Below are 16,866 nucleotides of genomic sequence, written 5' to 3'. Positions count from 1 at the left end.
CCATTTTTATGTGAGAGTGAGTCATTTTTCATATGTGAAATAGTTTTCTTCTAAACCATATAAGTAAGATTTTTTAAGTTGCTGAGAATAATGTTTTGTGTTCTCAATAATTTGTAAAATATTACTAGATTTGCAGTTTTAGCATAGGAAGACCTAAAGGAATAATGTAAATTACTTACACATTTTATTGGCCTATAATAAAAGACAAGCTAAATCTCACCATTTGAGTAGTATATTTAATTCTGATTTTCCTATTGTCTAGCCTTAGAACAGAATCCCTGCATGGTAGATGCTGTTGGGATGTTGTTTTTGAAAGAGATGTTTTTGGATGTGTCAGTTATAAAGGTAGTTCTCAGCATTGTTCACCTAGGTGTATTCTGTTTTTTGTTACTATTCTTGGTTGTAAAGTCCATCAGAGTTGAGATTTTAGTGACAGTTTTATGGGGAGAATGAAGAAATTATATAACCAGCATATTAGGAGTAGCTATACCCAAATATTAATTTTTTTCTATTTTCATTATATTGTTTGAAAGGTCAAAATACTGGTTTCATTTTCTTTATTTCTGCATTTATCCTTTAAAAAAATGGGATTTGTAGTTGTCCATTCTTATGCTTCTATAAAGAACTTCCCAAAACTGGGTAATTTGTAAGAGAAAGAGGTTTGCTTGACTCACAGTTCTGCAAAGCTGAGGAGGCTTCAGGAAACAAATTCATAGCAGAAGGGGAAGCAGGCATCTTCTTCACAGGGCATCTCCCACCAGATCCTTTCCTTGACAGGTGGGTCTTGGAGGGATTACAATTCAAGATGAGATTTAGGTGAGGACACAGAGCCAAACCATATCAGTATTTTGGGCTATTATATTCTTATAGTGAGTGAGGATAATAAGGAGGCTGGCATGACTTTTTCTTTCCTCATGGTAGTTTAACAGTGGCTGTCTCAGAAAATTGTAAAAACAGAAGATTTTCCTTCATATTTATTTAAGACCAGCTAGAACAAAATACAAGGAAAAATGTCTAACTTTTTCTCCTATAATTTTTAATAGCAGTTGAGGTTAAAGAAATTTAGAATGCATGTTCTTTTTTTGAATCCTAACTATCATATTTTGTCCTAATTTTTTTTTTACATAATTGCCCAACTGGCTTGGTTATGGAAATTTTCTTTTTAGAAGAACTTTGAGGAAATAATACCTTCATTGCTTTTGTTATAGGTGTTAAAATAGCATTTGCTGTTACTCTGGAGACAGTGCTGGCTGGTCATGAAAACTGGGTAAATGCAGTTCACTGGCAACCTGTGTTTTACAAAGGTAGGAAGAAAACCATACACATATTCCTTACTCCAGTTAGATCTTATGGCATGGTAAGCTGACCAAATCAAGTGGAGAATTGTTTTAGTGTGATTAGAAATCTCAAATACAAGACATTTTCAAGTTGACAAAAAGTATAGTACTGCATTCCTGGTGTGCTAGACACTCAATCCCATTGAACATTGAACTCCTAAGTGGGAAAAGTGTGATTCCTGCCATGATGCTGAAACTACCACACCCCCATTAACTTTTTATCTTAGAAGTTTCCACTTGATTATTATGAAATTTAAGAAAAACTGACTTTCAGGCCAACTTCACTGGATCCTTTACCCTCGGTAATAACAAAGTTGGGACCACTCAGCTACATTATTTATGAGAAAGTAAGACTCTGTTACTGCTTCTTTCTTTTGCCCTTTATCTCCATTTATGGAGTGGCAGTTCTGTGCATGTTCAGGCTGGTGCTAGGTTTATAGCTAGATGAGGCATAGCCTCACATTCTTCCCTGGCCTCTTCCCCAAGGCAATAATAGCAATAATTAATTCTTAGGCAAACCACCATTCAGCTCTTCCTTACATTATGCCGTGTTTGCTATAATTTAAAAAACAAAAAAGTTGGAATTATAGATATTGAAGACCCCGTTGTATGTTCTTTCCTGAACATTTCCTCTTCATCCTTCTCTAGAGGCAATTACAGTACTGAATTCAGTGCATATCATTTTCATGCATGTTTTTATACTGTTGCTACACATCTATACAGCTATAAACAATATTGTTTTATAGCTATTAAAATGATACCAATATGTATTTATTCTTTTACAGCTTGCCTTTTTAGCTTGCCATGTTTTGGAGCTGTATCCACATCGATTTGTGAAGCTCTAGTTATTTGTTTTTACTGCACGGTAGTAGTCTATTGTCTGAATATCCTACAACCGATTTATCTCTTCTTCTAATGGTAGACATTTGTGGTGTTTGCAACTTTTTGCAATTACAGATAATGCTGCAGTGAACATCCTTGCAGTACCCATGTTGTTTGTTGTGTTTTTCTGGTCATCTACAAACATGATGCTTGTTGATCACCTAAAGGGATTAGGTTTTATTTTTTAGATGGTGTTCTACAGCAGCCAATGAGATTATTGTCTGCTTCCATGGATAAAACCATGATTCTCTGGGCTCCAGATGAAGAGTCAGGAGTTTGGCTAGAACAGGTAAGAGTGTTGGATATTTAAGGAACAGAAAATTAAGTTTTGAACTCTGTATTTAAATCCTAAGTCTATACTGATAGACCTGCAAATTTTCACTGTGTACATTAAAACAGTGGGAATTTAACAGTCTCTGTAATCAGCGGTTTCTGTTGTGAGAAATATAGACTATTGATTAAGAATTGTTTTCTGTCTGTTATTGTACAGGTTCGAGTAGGTGAAGTAGGTGGGAATACTTTGGGATTTTATGATTGCCAGTTCAATGAAGATGGCTCCATGATCATTGCCCATGCTTTCCACGGAGCGTTGCACCTTTGGAAACAGAATACAGTTAACCCAGTAAGAAAAGAGTGTTTAAATAAAGCATTTCTAGTCAAATAGAATGCATCCTAGGTAAATAGTATTTTACTTATAACAGTCTAGAGAAACATAGTAGAGGCACTTTAAGTTCAAGTGACATAACTTTTTTCTGTAGACATTGTTAAGGTGTTGAAATTTGCATGTAGGTAAATTTTCTACATAAGTGTACTGTATTCCTTTAAGCTATAGAATTTTTTAATGAGAATTTTTCTGAAATGTGTAACTTTCCTGTCTTCTTAAAAAATTAACATAATTGGATATCTTGTTGGACTGCTAGATCCCTATTATTGAATAAATGTCAGTAATTTATTGTGACTGACATTCAACACCTGGGCATGGTAGCTCATGCCTATAATCTTAGGAACTTGAAAGGCTGAGATGAAGGATTGCTTGAAGCTAGGAGTTTGAAAACAGCCTTGGTGACAGAATAAGACCCTGTCTCCAAAAAAAAAAAAAAAAGAGGTAGTCTTCTCTCTTTAGTCATGTAACTGTCTCTCTACAGCATTCCTTCTCTTACTTTGTAATCTCATTTGCTTCTGATCTGCTTCTAGTTTGGGAAAATTAGATAGCAAAAACAGAGTGGCCAAGAGCACAGGCCCTTTCTGCTAGACAGCCTGGGTTCACTTACTAGCTGTGTGTCCTTGAGGACATTAGTTAATCCCTGTCTCAGGTTCCTCATTTGTAAAATATGGGTAGTTTGTTTTTTCTTTTTTTTTTTTTTTTTAACAGGATCTCACTGTCACTCTGCGTGATCATAGCTCACTGTAACCTCATTCTCCTGGGGTTAAGCCATCCTCACGCTTCAACTTCCTGAGTAGCCAGGACTACAGGTGCACATCAGACCCAGCTAATATTTAAAAATTTTTTATAGACACAGGGTCTTGCTTTGTTGCCCAGCCTGGTCCTGAACTCCTGGCTTTCAAGTGATCCTCCTGCCTCAGTCTCCCAAAGTGCTGGGATTACAGGTGTGAGCCACTGCATCTGGCATGTGGATTGTTAATAGCATCTACTTACAGGGTGTTTTTTTGTTTTTTGTTTTTTGAGATGGAGTTTCACTCTTTTTGCCCAGGTTGGAGTGCAATGGCGTGATCTCGGTTCATTGCAACCTCTGCCTCCCAGGTTCAAGCGATTCTTCTGCCTCAGCCTCCTGAGTAGCTGGGATTACAGGCGCCTACCACTATGCCTGGCTAATTTTGTATTTTTAGTAGAGATGAGGTTTCACCATGTTGGCCAGCCTGGTCTCGAACTCCTGACCTCAGGTGATCCACCTGCCTTGGCCTCCCAAAGTGCTGGGATTACAGCTGTGAGCCACCGCACCCGGCCTGCTGGCAGGGTTTAAAGGCTTAAATGAGTTAACATTTATATGATATGCAAAACAAGGCCTGGCACATACTGGATGCTCTATAAGTGTATTTTATTTTATTATTGTTTTTAATTAACATTTACTGGCTTTTTATAAAGGATATTGCAAAGGAAACAGAGGAAGAGATATGTAGGGTGAGGTATGGGAGAAGGGGTGCCAAGCTTCCATGCCCTCCCTGGCCGTGCCACCCTCCAGGAACCTCCATGTGCTTAGCTATTCGGAAGCTCCCTGAACTGTGTCCTCTTTGGTTTTATGGCAGCTTCATCACATCAGCATTTTTTCCCCCAGAGTGGAACCCTCTCATGATTGGGTTTAAGACACACAATCAAACAGGTGGGGAAGATTAAAGGCCTGACCCTGAAGCCTAACATACCCAATATTGTAACTGAAGGCTGTAACAAGGGCTATGGGAGTTTTGAGCCAGAAACTTTTGTCAGAGAAAACCAGTGTACGTAACACCTCAGGCCATGGATCCCTCAGGCCAGGGATCCTTCACATCAAAAAATATAGGCTGGGTGTAGTGGCTCATGCTAGTAATCCCAGCACTTTGGGAGGCCAAGGCAGGAGGATTACTTGAGCCCAGGAGCTTGAGACCAGTCTGGGCAACATAGGGAGACCCTGTCTGTACAGATAATTTTAAAAATTAGCCATGGGCATGCAGCCCTGGGCATCGTTGCAGGCGCCTGTGGTCACAGCTACTTGGGAGGCTGACGCAGGAGGATTGTGTGAGCCTGGGAAGTTGAGGCTGCAGTGAGCCATGGTTATGCTACTGCATTCCAGCCTGGGTGGTAGAGCAAGACCCTGTCTCAAAAAAAAAAAAAATGTGTACACGCACAGTCCAGTCCCTCATACTGTATGAATGTCTCCCAGGATGAGACCACTCAGGTTTGCAGATTTCCTTCAATCTTGTCAGGTTTCAGAAGGAGTAGCCTCAGTAAATATTGTATACAATTTCACTTGTTAAGGTATCTGGGATAATTGAGCTAAGACACAATGTCATCTCTTGCTCTGAGACTCTTATAAGTTGTTAATGTGATACTGAATTTTCCTCAATGACCAATTTATTCATTTCTTTACTCTCAGCTACTATTTCTCCTTCTCTCCATTAATACCTACATTGAATTTTCCTTTAAAGGTTAAGTTTTAGTCCCTCTTGAGGTTGTTCAAAAAGATGCTCTGTGGACCAGGCATATGACTTTTTCTATATTTTGTTGTCATTATTTGTTTATATGGTTATTGTTGCAGGCTTCTTAATAGGTGGACCAACTAGGTTTGATTCATTTTTCTGTCCTCTACACCTGTAACTCTTTTTACTTAATAAAGCCATCAGGCCCACATGCAGAAGCCACTGACTCGTTTTATACAATATTTTTACATTTTATACAATTTTTATTTAGTTTAATAAATACATAGAACCTAGTATGTACTAGAATTGTCCTGTGTACTTTACAAATGTAACTCATTTAATCCTCATAATAACCCTAGAAGGTAGGTGTTATTATAATAACTGTTTTATTCTATAATTGAGACACAGAAAGGTTAAGTAGTATCTGGCTGCTCAATAAATGATGAATGGAGGGAAATTTCCCACAGTTACTGATTTAAAGGATACAACACGTATTTGAATGCTTAAGCATTCGAATGGATGCTGTGGAAAATGGATCCTGTTATTCTGTGGTGCGATCTTGTATACTTAGCTTTTCACCTTGCCAGAGGGCTTTAGTCTTCTCTGTTATCAGACATGAGTGCTTTACTTTGGTGGTAGTCTTTGAGTATTTTGATATGTGTCATGAGCACTTTCATTGCAGAGAGAGTGGACTCCAGAGATTGTCATTTCCGGACACTTTGATGGTGTCCAAGACCTAGTCTGGGATCCAGAAGGGGAATTTATTATCACTGTTGGTACTGATCAGACAACTAGACTTTTTGCTCCATGGAAGAGAAAAGACCAATCACAGGTAAAATGTCTTATTTATTTATTTATTTATTTATTTATTTATTTTTTCTTGGGATGGAGTTTCATGTCACCCAGGCTGCAGTGCAATGGCATGATCTCAGCTCACTGCAGCCTCCACCTCCCAGGTTCAAGCGATTCTCCTGTCTCAGCCATCTGAGTAGCTGGGATTATATGTGCCCACCACCACACCCGCCTACTTTTCGTATTTTTAGTAGAGACAGGGTTTCACCATGTTGGCCAGACAGGTCTCAAACTCCTGACCTCAGATGATCCACCCCCCTCATTCTCCAAAGTGCTGGGTTACAGACATGAGCCACCGCAGCCGGTCTCTTCTTATTTTACTGAATGTGTTTAAAAGAAAACATCCATGAACACAAGAAAAGTAGGGCAGCCGTGCTAGCCATTAGGAAAATGCAAATTAGAACCATGATGAGATATCACCATATACTCTCTTGAATAGCTAAAGTAAAAAATATATTAACAGGTGCTGGTAAGGATGCAGAGCAACTGAAAGTTTCATACATTGCTTCTGGGGATGCAGAATGATACAGCCACTCTGGAAGACAGTTGGACATTTTATTTTTTATTTTTTGTAGAGACAGGATCTTGTTATGTTCCTCAGGCTGGCCTTGAACTCCTGGCCTCAAGTGATCCTCCTGCCTCAGCCTCCCAAGTAACTAAGACTACACATGTGAGCCACTGTGCCCAGCTAATTTTTAGATTTTTTGTAGAGACAGGGTCTTGCTCTGTTGCCCAGTTTCGTTATGTCTTGTAATTTTAGGTTTAATTCATTAGGAAGCATTATCAAGTGTACAATAAAAGCCTGAAGTCATATAGTGTTAGATAATAGTAGTGAGGGCAGTTCTTGTTTAAGGAAATTTTCACTGTGTTAGGCAACTAGAATAAAACAAAATGTAAAAGATGGATCCTGTTTTCAAGGAGTTTACCATCTAGCTACAGGGTAGGGCTATAGGTAGGGGGCAGTGGAACTAATGTTTCTGTAATTATTGGATGAAACCAGTTAATTGCTAACTGTTGGCCCTGAGTTCAAACAATTGTAAAACTTCACTACTGGTAAACTTTGAACTGCTATGTGGTAGAGAAAATCAGGATCCTCTGCTTCAGTTTCTGACAGAAATTCATGGAACCGACTATGGGTCAGTCCGTAAGAGCTAAGGAAGTTTGCCACTAACACTACTGCTTCAGTAACACATGGTAGATTCAAATAAACAGAGTTGAGAACTTTGGGAACAGCATCTATAGTCAACTGAAAAACAAATTAAATGATTTTGAGTGATTTTCTGTGGCTCTTGGTAATTGTTACCAATACTGCCCAGTTGTGGTTTATTCATGGATGAATTTGCCCTATGGTTATATTTCCATTGTATAGTAAATAATTTTCATCTAATAATTTGCTTGTTGAAAATTCAGCTTTGGAATGATCATTTTTGTTTATCCTGTTTTACCCAGGTGACTTGGCATGAAATTGCAAGGCCTCAGATACATGGGTATGACCTGAAATGTTTGGCAATGATTAATCGGTTTCAGTTTGTATCTGGAGCAGATGAAAAAGTTCTTCGAGTTTTTTCTGCACCTCGTAATTTTGTGGAAAATTTTTGTGCCATTACAGGAAAATCACTGAATCATGTGCTTTGTAATGTGAGTATTTCTCTAAATATTTTACCTAAATCTACTCCCTTCATTTTAAATTTAAAAAGATTTTTGCCATGGGCTTTAAATGGAATATATAGGCAGAAGGAAAGTAATATTGTTTCTTAATGGTTTGACAAACTTTTTTGTGCACTGTGGGCTGTAATGATTTAAATACTAAAACCAGAAATTTTGTGTACCATATGAGCTCAAAATACTATAAAGCTGCATTAGTGTTCAACTGAGATATGAATATGATGTTTTATCACTGTGTTAGGTACCTAGAATAAAACAAAATAAAAGATGGATACTGTTTTCAAGGAGATTACCATCTAGCTGCAGCGTAGGGGTAGAGGTAGGGGACGGTAGAACTAATGTATCTGCAGTTATTGGATGAGACCAGTTAATTGCCAAATCTTCTGGTACTAAAGTAAATTTCACAGAAGGAAGAGGTCATTGTATTGGAATAATGAGAACATGTTTAATGGGACTTCATTTGGGTGTCGTAAGGGTCTTTTTTTAATGTTTATACGCCCTTCTAAAAAAGATTTGAGCTACTTATAAAAATACATGGATTATAAAAGTTATGAAGTAATTTTGAAAGAAAGAAAATTAGAAAGATAGGTTACACAGAAGTACATATTATATAGCCCTTCACTTAGAGTTGAGTCACAAATTTGGTTCTGAGCTCGAAAAGGGATAAGTACCCTTTTGATAGGCAAAAAGAAGGAGGGGGAGAGAGAAAGAGAGAGCGAGCGAGTGAGCATGAGTGAGTGCAAAAGGGAGGCCAGAGCTGTTGTGGTACCTCTTAGAATGAAGACTGGATAGAAGTGGAGAACATGGGAAAAGTCCATGGTGGAGGATCTTGGGATGCAGGCACAGTCCGACTGTGGGGTGCTGTTGGAGGCTCCTACACAAAGAGTGATGAAAAGCATTTTGGAAGAGAGTTATCTGGAAGCTAAGAGACTCTGAAGGCCGTGAAACTAGCACCAGTCTGGGTAAGACTGGAAAAAATGAAATTCATTAGAAATGAAGTATCCAACTAAAATTCCTGGAGTGTATACTCAGCACCTCATGCTACAGGCTTTCTTGATTATGTGAAGAGGATTTAAGATTCTGTTGTGCTTGTTTCTAATAATGGACAATAGGAACAAAATCAAAAGGAAAGCTTTGATTGTGGTTATTATGTAGAGCTAAGCATATGGAGGTGGAGGGGCAGCTAGTTTCAGCATCTGTTCAGTTCTAGGAATTGAAATAGGGTTTTAGGATTCCATGAGAGGCTTAGTCCCAGTTGTACACTTAGTTCTGTGTCCTAAGATAAAGGGATCCTATAGAGCGGCGAGGCAAGCTGCTTGCTCTCGTTTGGGTTTTGCTCCCATACTAAGTGTTGGGATAGGTATGTAGGAATGCCTCTTACTGTTCTTTTGCATGTTAGTTTTTCTTGGTTTCTGAGATAAAGCATACTGTTTCTTGTGTCCCAGTTAGCCATTTTTGATGGTTTTAAATTCTTACTGTTCATGTTTGTGTCTAGTTTCAGCTTCTGTATTAAAGTCTAAATTGTACAGAACACTCTTAGCAAATGAACATGTTCCAGTTTTGATGGTTAGCATATAGTTTCACATATAATAATTTGATTGATATAAATTGCAAAATCTAAGCAGATAATTAATTGCCTTTTCAAATGGCACTCATGCAAAGTTTTTAAATACTCAGTTAGTTAGATACATTTAGTGAAAATACTATGACTAATGCTGTAACTGTTCCCTTCTGGGAAGCATCTGTGTCTATATGAGCATCATCAGGGGATATGCCTGTGAGATTATCTTGGAAGTAGAGCTCTGGGCCTTCCATTTTCAGCCCACTGCATTTCCTGTCAGACCCTGAAACCCATTGAAATGTTATGGTTGGATGAGATCCCTTTATGGATGAGAGGATGCCCAACTTTATGGATTGCATGGGAGCTGGACGCCTGGTAGGGCCTGTCTGGTGGAGAGTGATTGCTTAGCATTGCATTATTGGTTCAGAAAGTGAAAGTACGGGTAGACTCCACACAAGATGGTCTTTAAACTGTTTCTCGGCATTTATGAGCATGATTTTTTTGTAGTGTCTGAAGTAACAGTAAGTTTTAGTTATAAAATTAGCATGTAAAACTTTAGCATTTAAAATTTAGATATTATATTTCCTATTCTAGCAAGATAGTGATCTTCCAGAAGGAGCCACTGTCCCTGCGTTGGGATTATCAAATAAAGCTGTCTTTCAAGGTAAGGCTTTTGTCTTCAAAATTATTAAACCCATAGTGGTACTTAAACCCCAGTCACACACTTGTGTAATGTCTACCTAATGTTTGTTACAGCTGATTTTTTTAAAATCACAATATATGTATCTATCTTTTCTATCACCTATTTCGTGATGAGTACTCTTTGTACACACTCAGACCACTGAAGTAGATGCAGTTTTCACAAAGCAAGTTTTCTTTTTTTTTTTTTTTTTTTGAGACAGAGTCTTGCTCTGTCGTCCAGGCTAGAGTGCAGTGGTGCGATCTCAGCTCACTACAACCTCCGCCCTTCGCCTCCTGGCTTCAGGCAATTCTCCTGCCTCAGCCTCCCAAGTAGCTGGGACTACAGGCATGTGCCACCACACCCAGCTAATTGTTTGTATTTTTAGTAGAGACAGGGTTTCACCGTATTGGCCAGACTGGTCTGGAACTCCTGACCTCAGGTGATCCACCTGCCTTGGCCTCCCAAACTGCTGGTATTACAGGTGTGAGCCACCACGCCCTGCCACAAAGCATGTTTTTTGGTGTTAGAACTACTGATGAGAATGTGGGTAACCTGAAGAATTGGTTATGTAGTTTTAAAAGTTTGGAAACTGATAGATCAAAGAAAATGGAAAGAACCTTTATGGAGTTGATTAATGCCGCCAGGAGCATGTTTGGAAAATACTGGAGTAATGGAAATACTCTTGCTTTTAGAATCACATGGACACAGCTGTGAATTACACCACTTTGAATTACTGCTGCTTTCTATCTGGTGGCCTTAATATTGAGACGAGCAAAGGAGATATAAAAATAGTGACCATATTCTTGATGTGTTTCTTCAAACTAGGAGATATAGCTTCTCAGCCTTCTGATGAAGAGGAGCTGTTAACTAGTACTGGTTTTGAGTATCAGCAGGTGGCCTTTCAGCCCTCCATACTTACTGGTAAGAAGTGACAAAGACAATTTAATAAATCACTAGAACACACAGTATGTTATCTATTGCTGCTGACCTAAATAAGTGCTATAGAATTCACTTTTGTATTTGGATGAACGTAGAAAAAAATAGGTTCAATTTATTCTAGAGCCTCCCACTGAGGATCATCTTCTGCAGAATACTTTGTGGCCTGAAGTTCAAAAACTGTAAGTTAAACTGTATTTAGCTCTTTGGTCTGATTCTGTCATAACTTGTGATTTTTCCCTCCCACCCCACAATTTGATTTCTCCTTTTTCTTCCTTCTACCTATCATTTTCCTCCTCCTCTATATATCTCTTAGTGGCTCTTCATAAGGAATGAGAATTAAACCTCACGTTTATTTCTATATTACTATTTATTGTGTTCATTAGTTTTGTTTATTCATCTTATTCTTAAAGTAGAGAAGCATAACATTATATATTTTTTCTTTGTTAAAAAGACTTGGCTGGGTACAGTGGCTCACACTTGTAATCCCAGCACTTTGGGAGGCCATAGCAGGAGGATCACTTGAGGCCAGGAGTTTGAGACCAGCCTTGACAATGTAGCGAGACCCCATCTCTATAAAAAATTTTTAAAAATTAGCCAGGCGTGATGATGCATGCCTATAGTCCCAAGCTACTCAAGAGGCTGCGGCTGGAGGATTGCTTCTGCCCAGGAATTTGAGGCTGCAGTGAGCCACGATTGCACCACTGCACCCCAGCCTGGGTGACAGAATGAGACTTTGCCTTGAAAAAAAAAAAAAAAAAGACTTAAGTTTTGTTGTTAGTCATGTTTTTTTGTCTTTGATGGTTCCTGATGAAAACCTTTCCATGGTTTATTGTTTAGATACTGGCTGGTTGAAAGTAGGAGGTGCAAACTTGTATGTTAATTGTTTGAATAAGTTATATTACTTAAAGGAAACTGGCATTTTTCTCCCATCTCCCTGTCTTTCTCTCAAATGTTTGCCTGGACGAACATATTATGTTCCTCAAAAGAACTGTATGTTAGCTAAAGAGATTGATGTTACTCTTTTTACTTTCAAAAATTGTGTGGCATGAGAATAGATTTATTTGCTAATAGTATATATCTTTCTTTTTAAATTTTAGATATGGGCATGGTTATGAAATATTTTGTGTTACTTGTAATAGTTCAAAGACTCTGCTTGCCTCAGCTTGTAAGGTAGGCAATTTTACTTTTGATTCTGCTTGGTCACAGGTTATTTGGGTCGTCAGGCTCCTGCAAGTTTGGTAATGATTTAGGCAGAACTCTACGTGAAAGGCCATTAATCCTTGGTTTTTTTAATCTTACTTTCTCAATTTCTCTTACCCTTGTGTCTCTTCAAAAGCTTATGGTTTCATTTTAAGGCTGTTTCAGCTGCACATTTTGAGCTTATCTGTGCCCCCCTACTAAAAGTGATTTAATCAAATATCTCAAAATGACAACTGGAATCCCAGCTACTCAGGAGGCTGAGACATGAGAATCACTTGAACTCCAGAGGCGGAAGTTGCAGTGAGTCGAGATCGCGCTACTGCACTCCAGCCTGGGTGACAGAGTCAGACTCTGTATGTAAAACAAGGATATCTCAAAATGATGCTAAAAATGTGATAAATTTTAAATAATTGGAGTCCTAGAGACACAGGGAAATGAGAAGAGGAAATCTGGAGTGAAGTCCATCAGACTTTTTTTGAGGACACTCTTGGCACTGACCTAAGGCAGATGACTTTTGCATTTACTTAGAAGGATGATCTTGAATTCATCATTCAGTATTTATCCATATCCTATGGATATAGCAGTTATGGAGGATTATCTGAAGGGTCTGAAACCCACACATTCCTCTTAAATTTTCTGAAATTTATTTACTTGTTTTAAATATGATGGTAAGAGCTGCCCACCTGCATGGGCTCGTGTCCCTGCTTTTACTGTGGATTTATGCTGCTGATCTGCATTGAGAGGCATCATAAGAAATACTGCTGTGCTTCCCCTACACCCACCACTACCCTACTTGTTTATTCTTTGAAATGGTACTGAGAGGACTTCCTTCTCTTATAGGAGCCTTTGGGGAAAATGGAGTTTAGTAGTTCAACTGTCTGGGCTTCTACTGAGTGGATAATTTGTTTCTAACTTAGGGCACTGTGAATCCTGTAATTGATTTTTTTTTCCCCTTTTCAAGTTGACTCACAAGATGTACATCCTCTAAACATTTTTTAAACAGCTGTATTTAGGGTTATTAACATACTATAAATTGTATGTTTAATGTAAGCAATTTGATAAGTTTTGACATATTTATCCCTGTATAAATCATCATTACAGTCAAGATACTGCATATATCCATCAACCCCCAACATTTTCTATGCTCTTTGGCAATTCCTCTTTTCTACGTTTCCCTTTCCCCTCCTGCCTCCATCCCTAGGAAACCATTAGTCTGCTTTTTGTCGTGATAGAGTAGTTTGCATTTTCTAAAATTGTATATAAATAGGATCATGTAAGTATGTACTTTTTTGGTTTTGCTTCTTTCATCATAATCGTTTGAGATTTATCCATGTTTTTGCGTGCGTCAGTAGTTCATGCCTTCTTAATGCTGAGTAGTTTTACCTTGTACAGATGTACCACCATTTGCTGATCCATTCACTTATTAATGGACATTTGGGTTGTTTTCCAGTTTTGGGCTTTTAGCGATGGTACAGTTATGAAAATTTATGTACAAGTCTTTGCATGGATATATGCTTTCATTCTCTTGAGTACATAACTGTGAATGGAATTGTTGGATGGTATGGTAGGTATATATTTAAAATTTTAAGACATTGACATGCTGTGTTCCCCAGTGGTTACACATTTTTGCAGCAGTGTATTAGATTTCCAGTTGCTCTGCACCCTCACCAGCACTTAATATCAGTCTTTTTAACTTTACCCATTCTAGTAAGTGTGTAACAGCTCATTATGGCTGTGATTTGTATTTCTCTAATGATATTAAGCATCTTTTCATGTGCTAATTTTTTATCCATGTGAAAATATGGTGAAACTATTCAAATCTTTTGCCCATTTATTTATTAGATTGTTTTCTTATTGAGTTTTGAAAAGTTTTTAAAATTTTTTTTATAGATTTAGGAGTACAAGTGCAACTGTGTTACATGGATATATTGTGTCTTGTTGAACTCTGGATTTTAGCATACCCATCACTTGAATAGTATACATTGTACCTTGAGTATTTCATTCCTCAACCCCTCCCACCTTTTTGATTCTCCAGTGTCTACTATTATTCCATGCTGTATGTCCATGTGTACCCATTGCTTAGCTCCTACTTGTAAGCAAGGATGTCTGGTTTTTGGCTTTCTGCTTCTGAGTCATTTCACCACTTAGGAGAATGGCTTCTAGTTCCATCCATTTTGCTGCAGAAGAAATGATTTCATTGTTTTTTATGGCTGAGTAGTAATTCATGGGGGGGGGGGTGTGTGTGTGTGTATACGCACCACATTTTAAAAAACCAATAATCCATTGATGGACACTGAACAGCTTTTTATATACCCTGGATACAACTTTATCGGATGTGCTTATGTAGATATTTTTTCCCAGTGGCTTGTCATTCTCCTAACAGTGTCTTTCAAATGGCAGATGTTTTATGTTTTGGTGAAGTCCAGTTTTATCGATTTTTTTTTTTAATTTAGGTTGTGTCCTTCTTATATCTAATCTTTAACTCAAGGTCACAAGGATTTTTCTGTTGTGTTTTGTTCAGGGAGTTTTATGGATTTTTAAGTTTTGCCTTTAGACCTATGATACTTTCAAATTAATTCATGTATTTGTCATGGAATATAGATTAAAGTTGATTTTCTTTTATTGTAGATACCAGTTTCAGCATCATTTTTTAAAAAGACTATCCCTTCATCACTGTGTTTTGTCCCTTTGTCTAAAGTCACTTGTTCATATATGTGGGTCTGTTCCCTAGACTTTATTGGGTTCTATTGATCTTTTTTGATATGATGCCAGTACCATACTCTCTTAGTAACTATAGTGTTTTAATAATACATCTTGAAATTAGGAAGTATAGAGTTATTTTGGCCATAGTAGATCCTTTATTTTGCATTTTAGAATCAGCTTAAGAGTTTCTACAAAAATACCTGCAGGTATTTTAATGGAGATTGCATTGATTCTCTAGATTAATTTGGGGAGAATTTTAACAATATTGAGTGTTTTGACATATGAATGCAATATATCTGTCATTCCTTCAGGTCTTTAATTTCTCTCAGGATTGATCTTTTTAAAAGTAAACCATTTATTTTGGAATAATTTTCATTTTTTTTTCCCCTCCATATCACAGTTTTTCATTTCATTTTTTCCCCCTCCATGTCACAGTTTTGATCATGGAATAATTTTTTAAGGTCTGAGAGCTGCAGTGAAAAGGAAAAAAAAAAAAAGCAAGCATGATAATATTAGTCCCTGATGATTCGTTTTTTCTAATCCCAGTCATCTGTAATTCTTCCCAGAGATTAGAAATGGTTGTAGTACGTTATCTCCTAGGAATTTTTTTTTAAATTCAAACAGATAAATAAAATATACTCATAGAAACAATGTGTTGTTTTTAAAATGGTTTCTCTTCAGTTTATTTTTACTTACTAGCTTTATTGTTTCATCTCTGTCCTACAGGCAGCTAAGAAAGAGCATGCAGCTATCATTCTTTGGAACACTACGTCTTGGAAACAGGTGCAGAATTTAGTTTTCCACAGTTTGACAGTCACGCAGATGGCCTTCTCACCCAACGACAAGTTCTTACTGGCTGTTTCCAGAGATCGAACCTGGTCATTGTGGAAAAAGCAGGATACAATCTCACCTGAGTTCGGTAAAACAGCTTCTGATTGGGAAAGTTACTAGTGAAACAGTTATGTCCATTTTATCTACATTAAGCAGCTTTAGTTAAGACAAAGATAACAGAGTAAAGGGTAGAGCCTCATGTCTTTGAAGCCTTTCAAAGTTCTTGGATAACTGAGGAAGACTTGACCTTCCTCGTAGGATTTAAATGGAGATGATCTTTGTTTGGGTTGACCTACTTGTGATTATATAGTCAAGATGGCATGTATTCAGATATCTCAGTTCAAGAAACATAAACGTTTGTATGTAGGAAGTTAGGTTTTGCAAATGGTGATAGAATGCTCCCACAAAACCTAATGGATGACATATCCTGAGCTAGGATTTTATGGGACAGGAGTAATGAAGATACAACTAAGAAAACTCATGGTTGAGTGGTTTCTTCTCTCTGAACGATTTTATTAATATAGTACTCTTTTAAATTATGAAATATAGAGGAAACCATTATCCTTAGCTTTTTCCTACCCTCTCCAGTCACCTCCTTCATTGAGAAGGGCATACTAGGCATCCGTCTGGATAACATGACCCCTGAGCAAGGTGTTAACCCACCTACCCACATTCTACTCTGAACCTGGCATAAACTGAAAAAAAAAAAAGGACTAAAAACCTTTGTGTAGTTGGGGCAGTGGCCTATTCCTATTCCCCCAGTTTCTTTTGGTGGATAAGTTCTAGAGAGTGTTTAAAGTATATTTAAGTTGTTTAATCCTGTTTTTAATTTTTCCATTGATAAGACTCACATACAGTTTGGTTTTGTGATATTTCTAGTCTCTTTGTTTCTTGTGTTTTAGAGAATACCCAGGGACTGTAAAGTATACTCAGCAATATGTTTTAGAACAGACTGTTTTCTTTTGCATCACTAATCTTTTCCTAACATGCAGCATTTGCTGTTTAAAAAGCTAAAGTTGTCCAGGCACAGGGCTCATGCATGTGATCCCAGCACTTTGGGAGGCCAAGGTGGGTGGATCACC

At 37.7% G+C, this 16,866-nt stretch overlaps 1 protein-coding gene across 3 annotated transcripts in view; it reads left to right on the top strand.

The window, feature by feature from the left end:
* Positions 1 to 16,866, top strand: part of LOC105498916 (elongator acetyltransferase complex subunit 2) — a 43,010-nt gene that overhangs the window by 14,278 nt on the left and 11,866 nt on the right. For all 3 annotated transcript variants that reach the window (XR_011616942.1, XR_011616941.1, XM_011771302.3), the window contains exons 9-18: positions 1,209 to 1,304; positions 2,408 to 2,508; positions 2,710 to 2,841; positions 6,034 to 6,183; positions 7,653 to 7,841; positions 10,024 to 10,093; positions 10,937 to 11,032; positions 11,172 to 11,229; positions 12,148 to 12,220; positions 15,680 to 15,872. Coding sequence is in view for 1 of the 3 variants with exons in the window: in XM_011771302.3 (XP_011769604.2) it covers positions 1,209 to 1,304; positions 2,408 to 2,508; positions 2,710 to 2,841; positions 6,034 to 6,183; positions 7,653 to 7,841; positions 10,024 to 10,093; positions 10,937 to 11,032; positions 11,172 to 11,229; positions 12,148 to 12,220; positions 15,680 to 15,872 (1,158 nt within the window). In the remaining 2 variants the exon portion in view is untranslated. The remainder of the gene's footprint in view (positions 1 to 1,208; positions 1,305 to 2,407; positions 2,509 to 2,709; positions 2,842 to 6,033; positions 6,184 to 7,652; positions 7,842 to 10,023; positions 10,094 to 10,936; positions 11,033 to 11,171; positions 11,230 to 12,147; positions 12,221 to 15,679; positions 15,873 to 16,866) is intronic.

Source organism: Macaca nemestrina, chromosome 19 (assembly GCF_043159975.1).
Source record: "Macaca nemestrina isolate mMacNem1 chromosome 19, mMacNem.hap1, whole genome shotgun sequence".
Lineage (NCBI taxonomy): Eukaryota > Metazoa > Chordata > Mammalia > Primates > Cercopithecidae > Macaca > Macaca nemestrina.
Note: the sequence above shows the minus strand (reverse complement) of the source record. Positions and strands in the feature narration are given on the sequence as shown.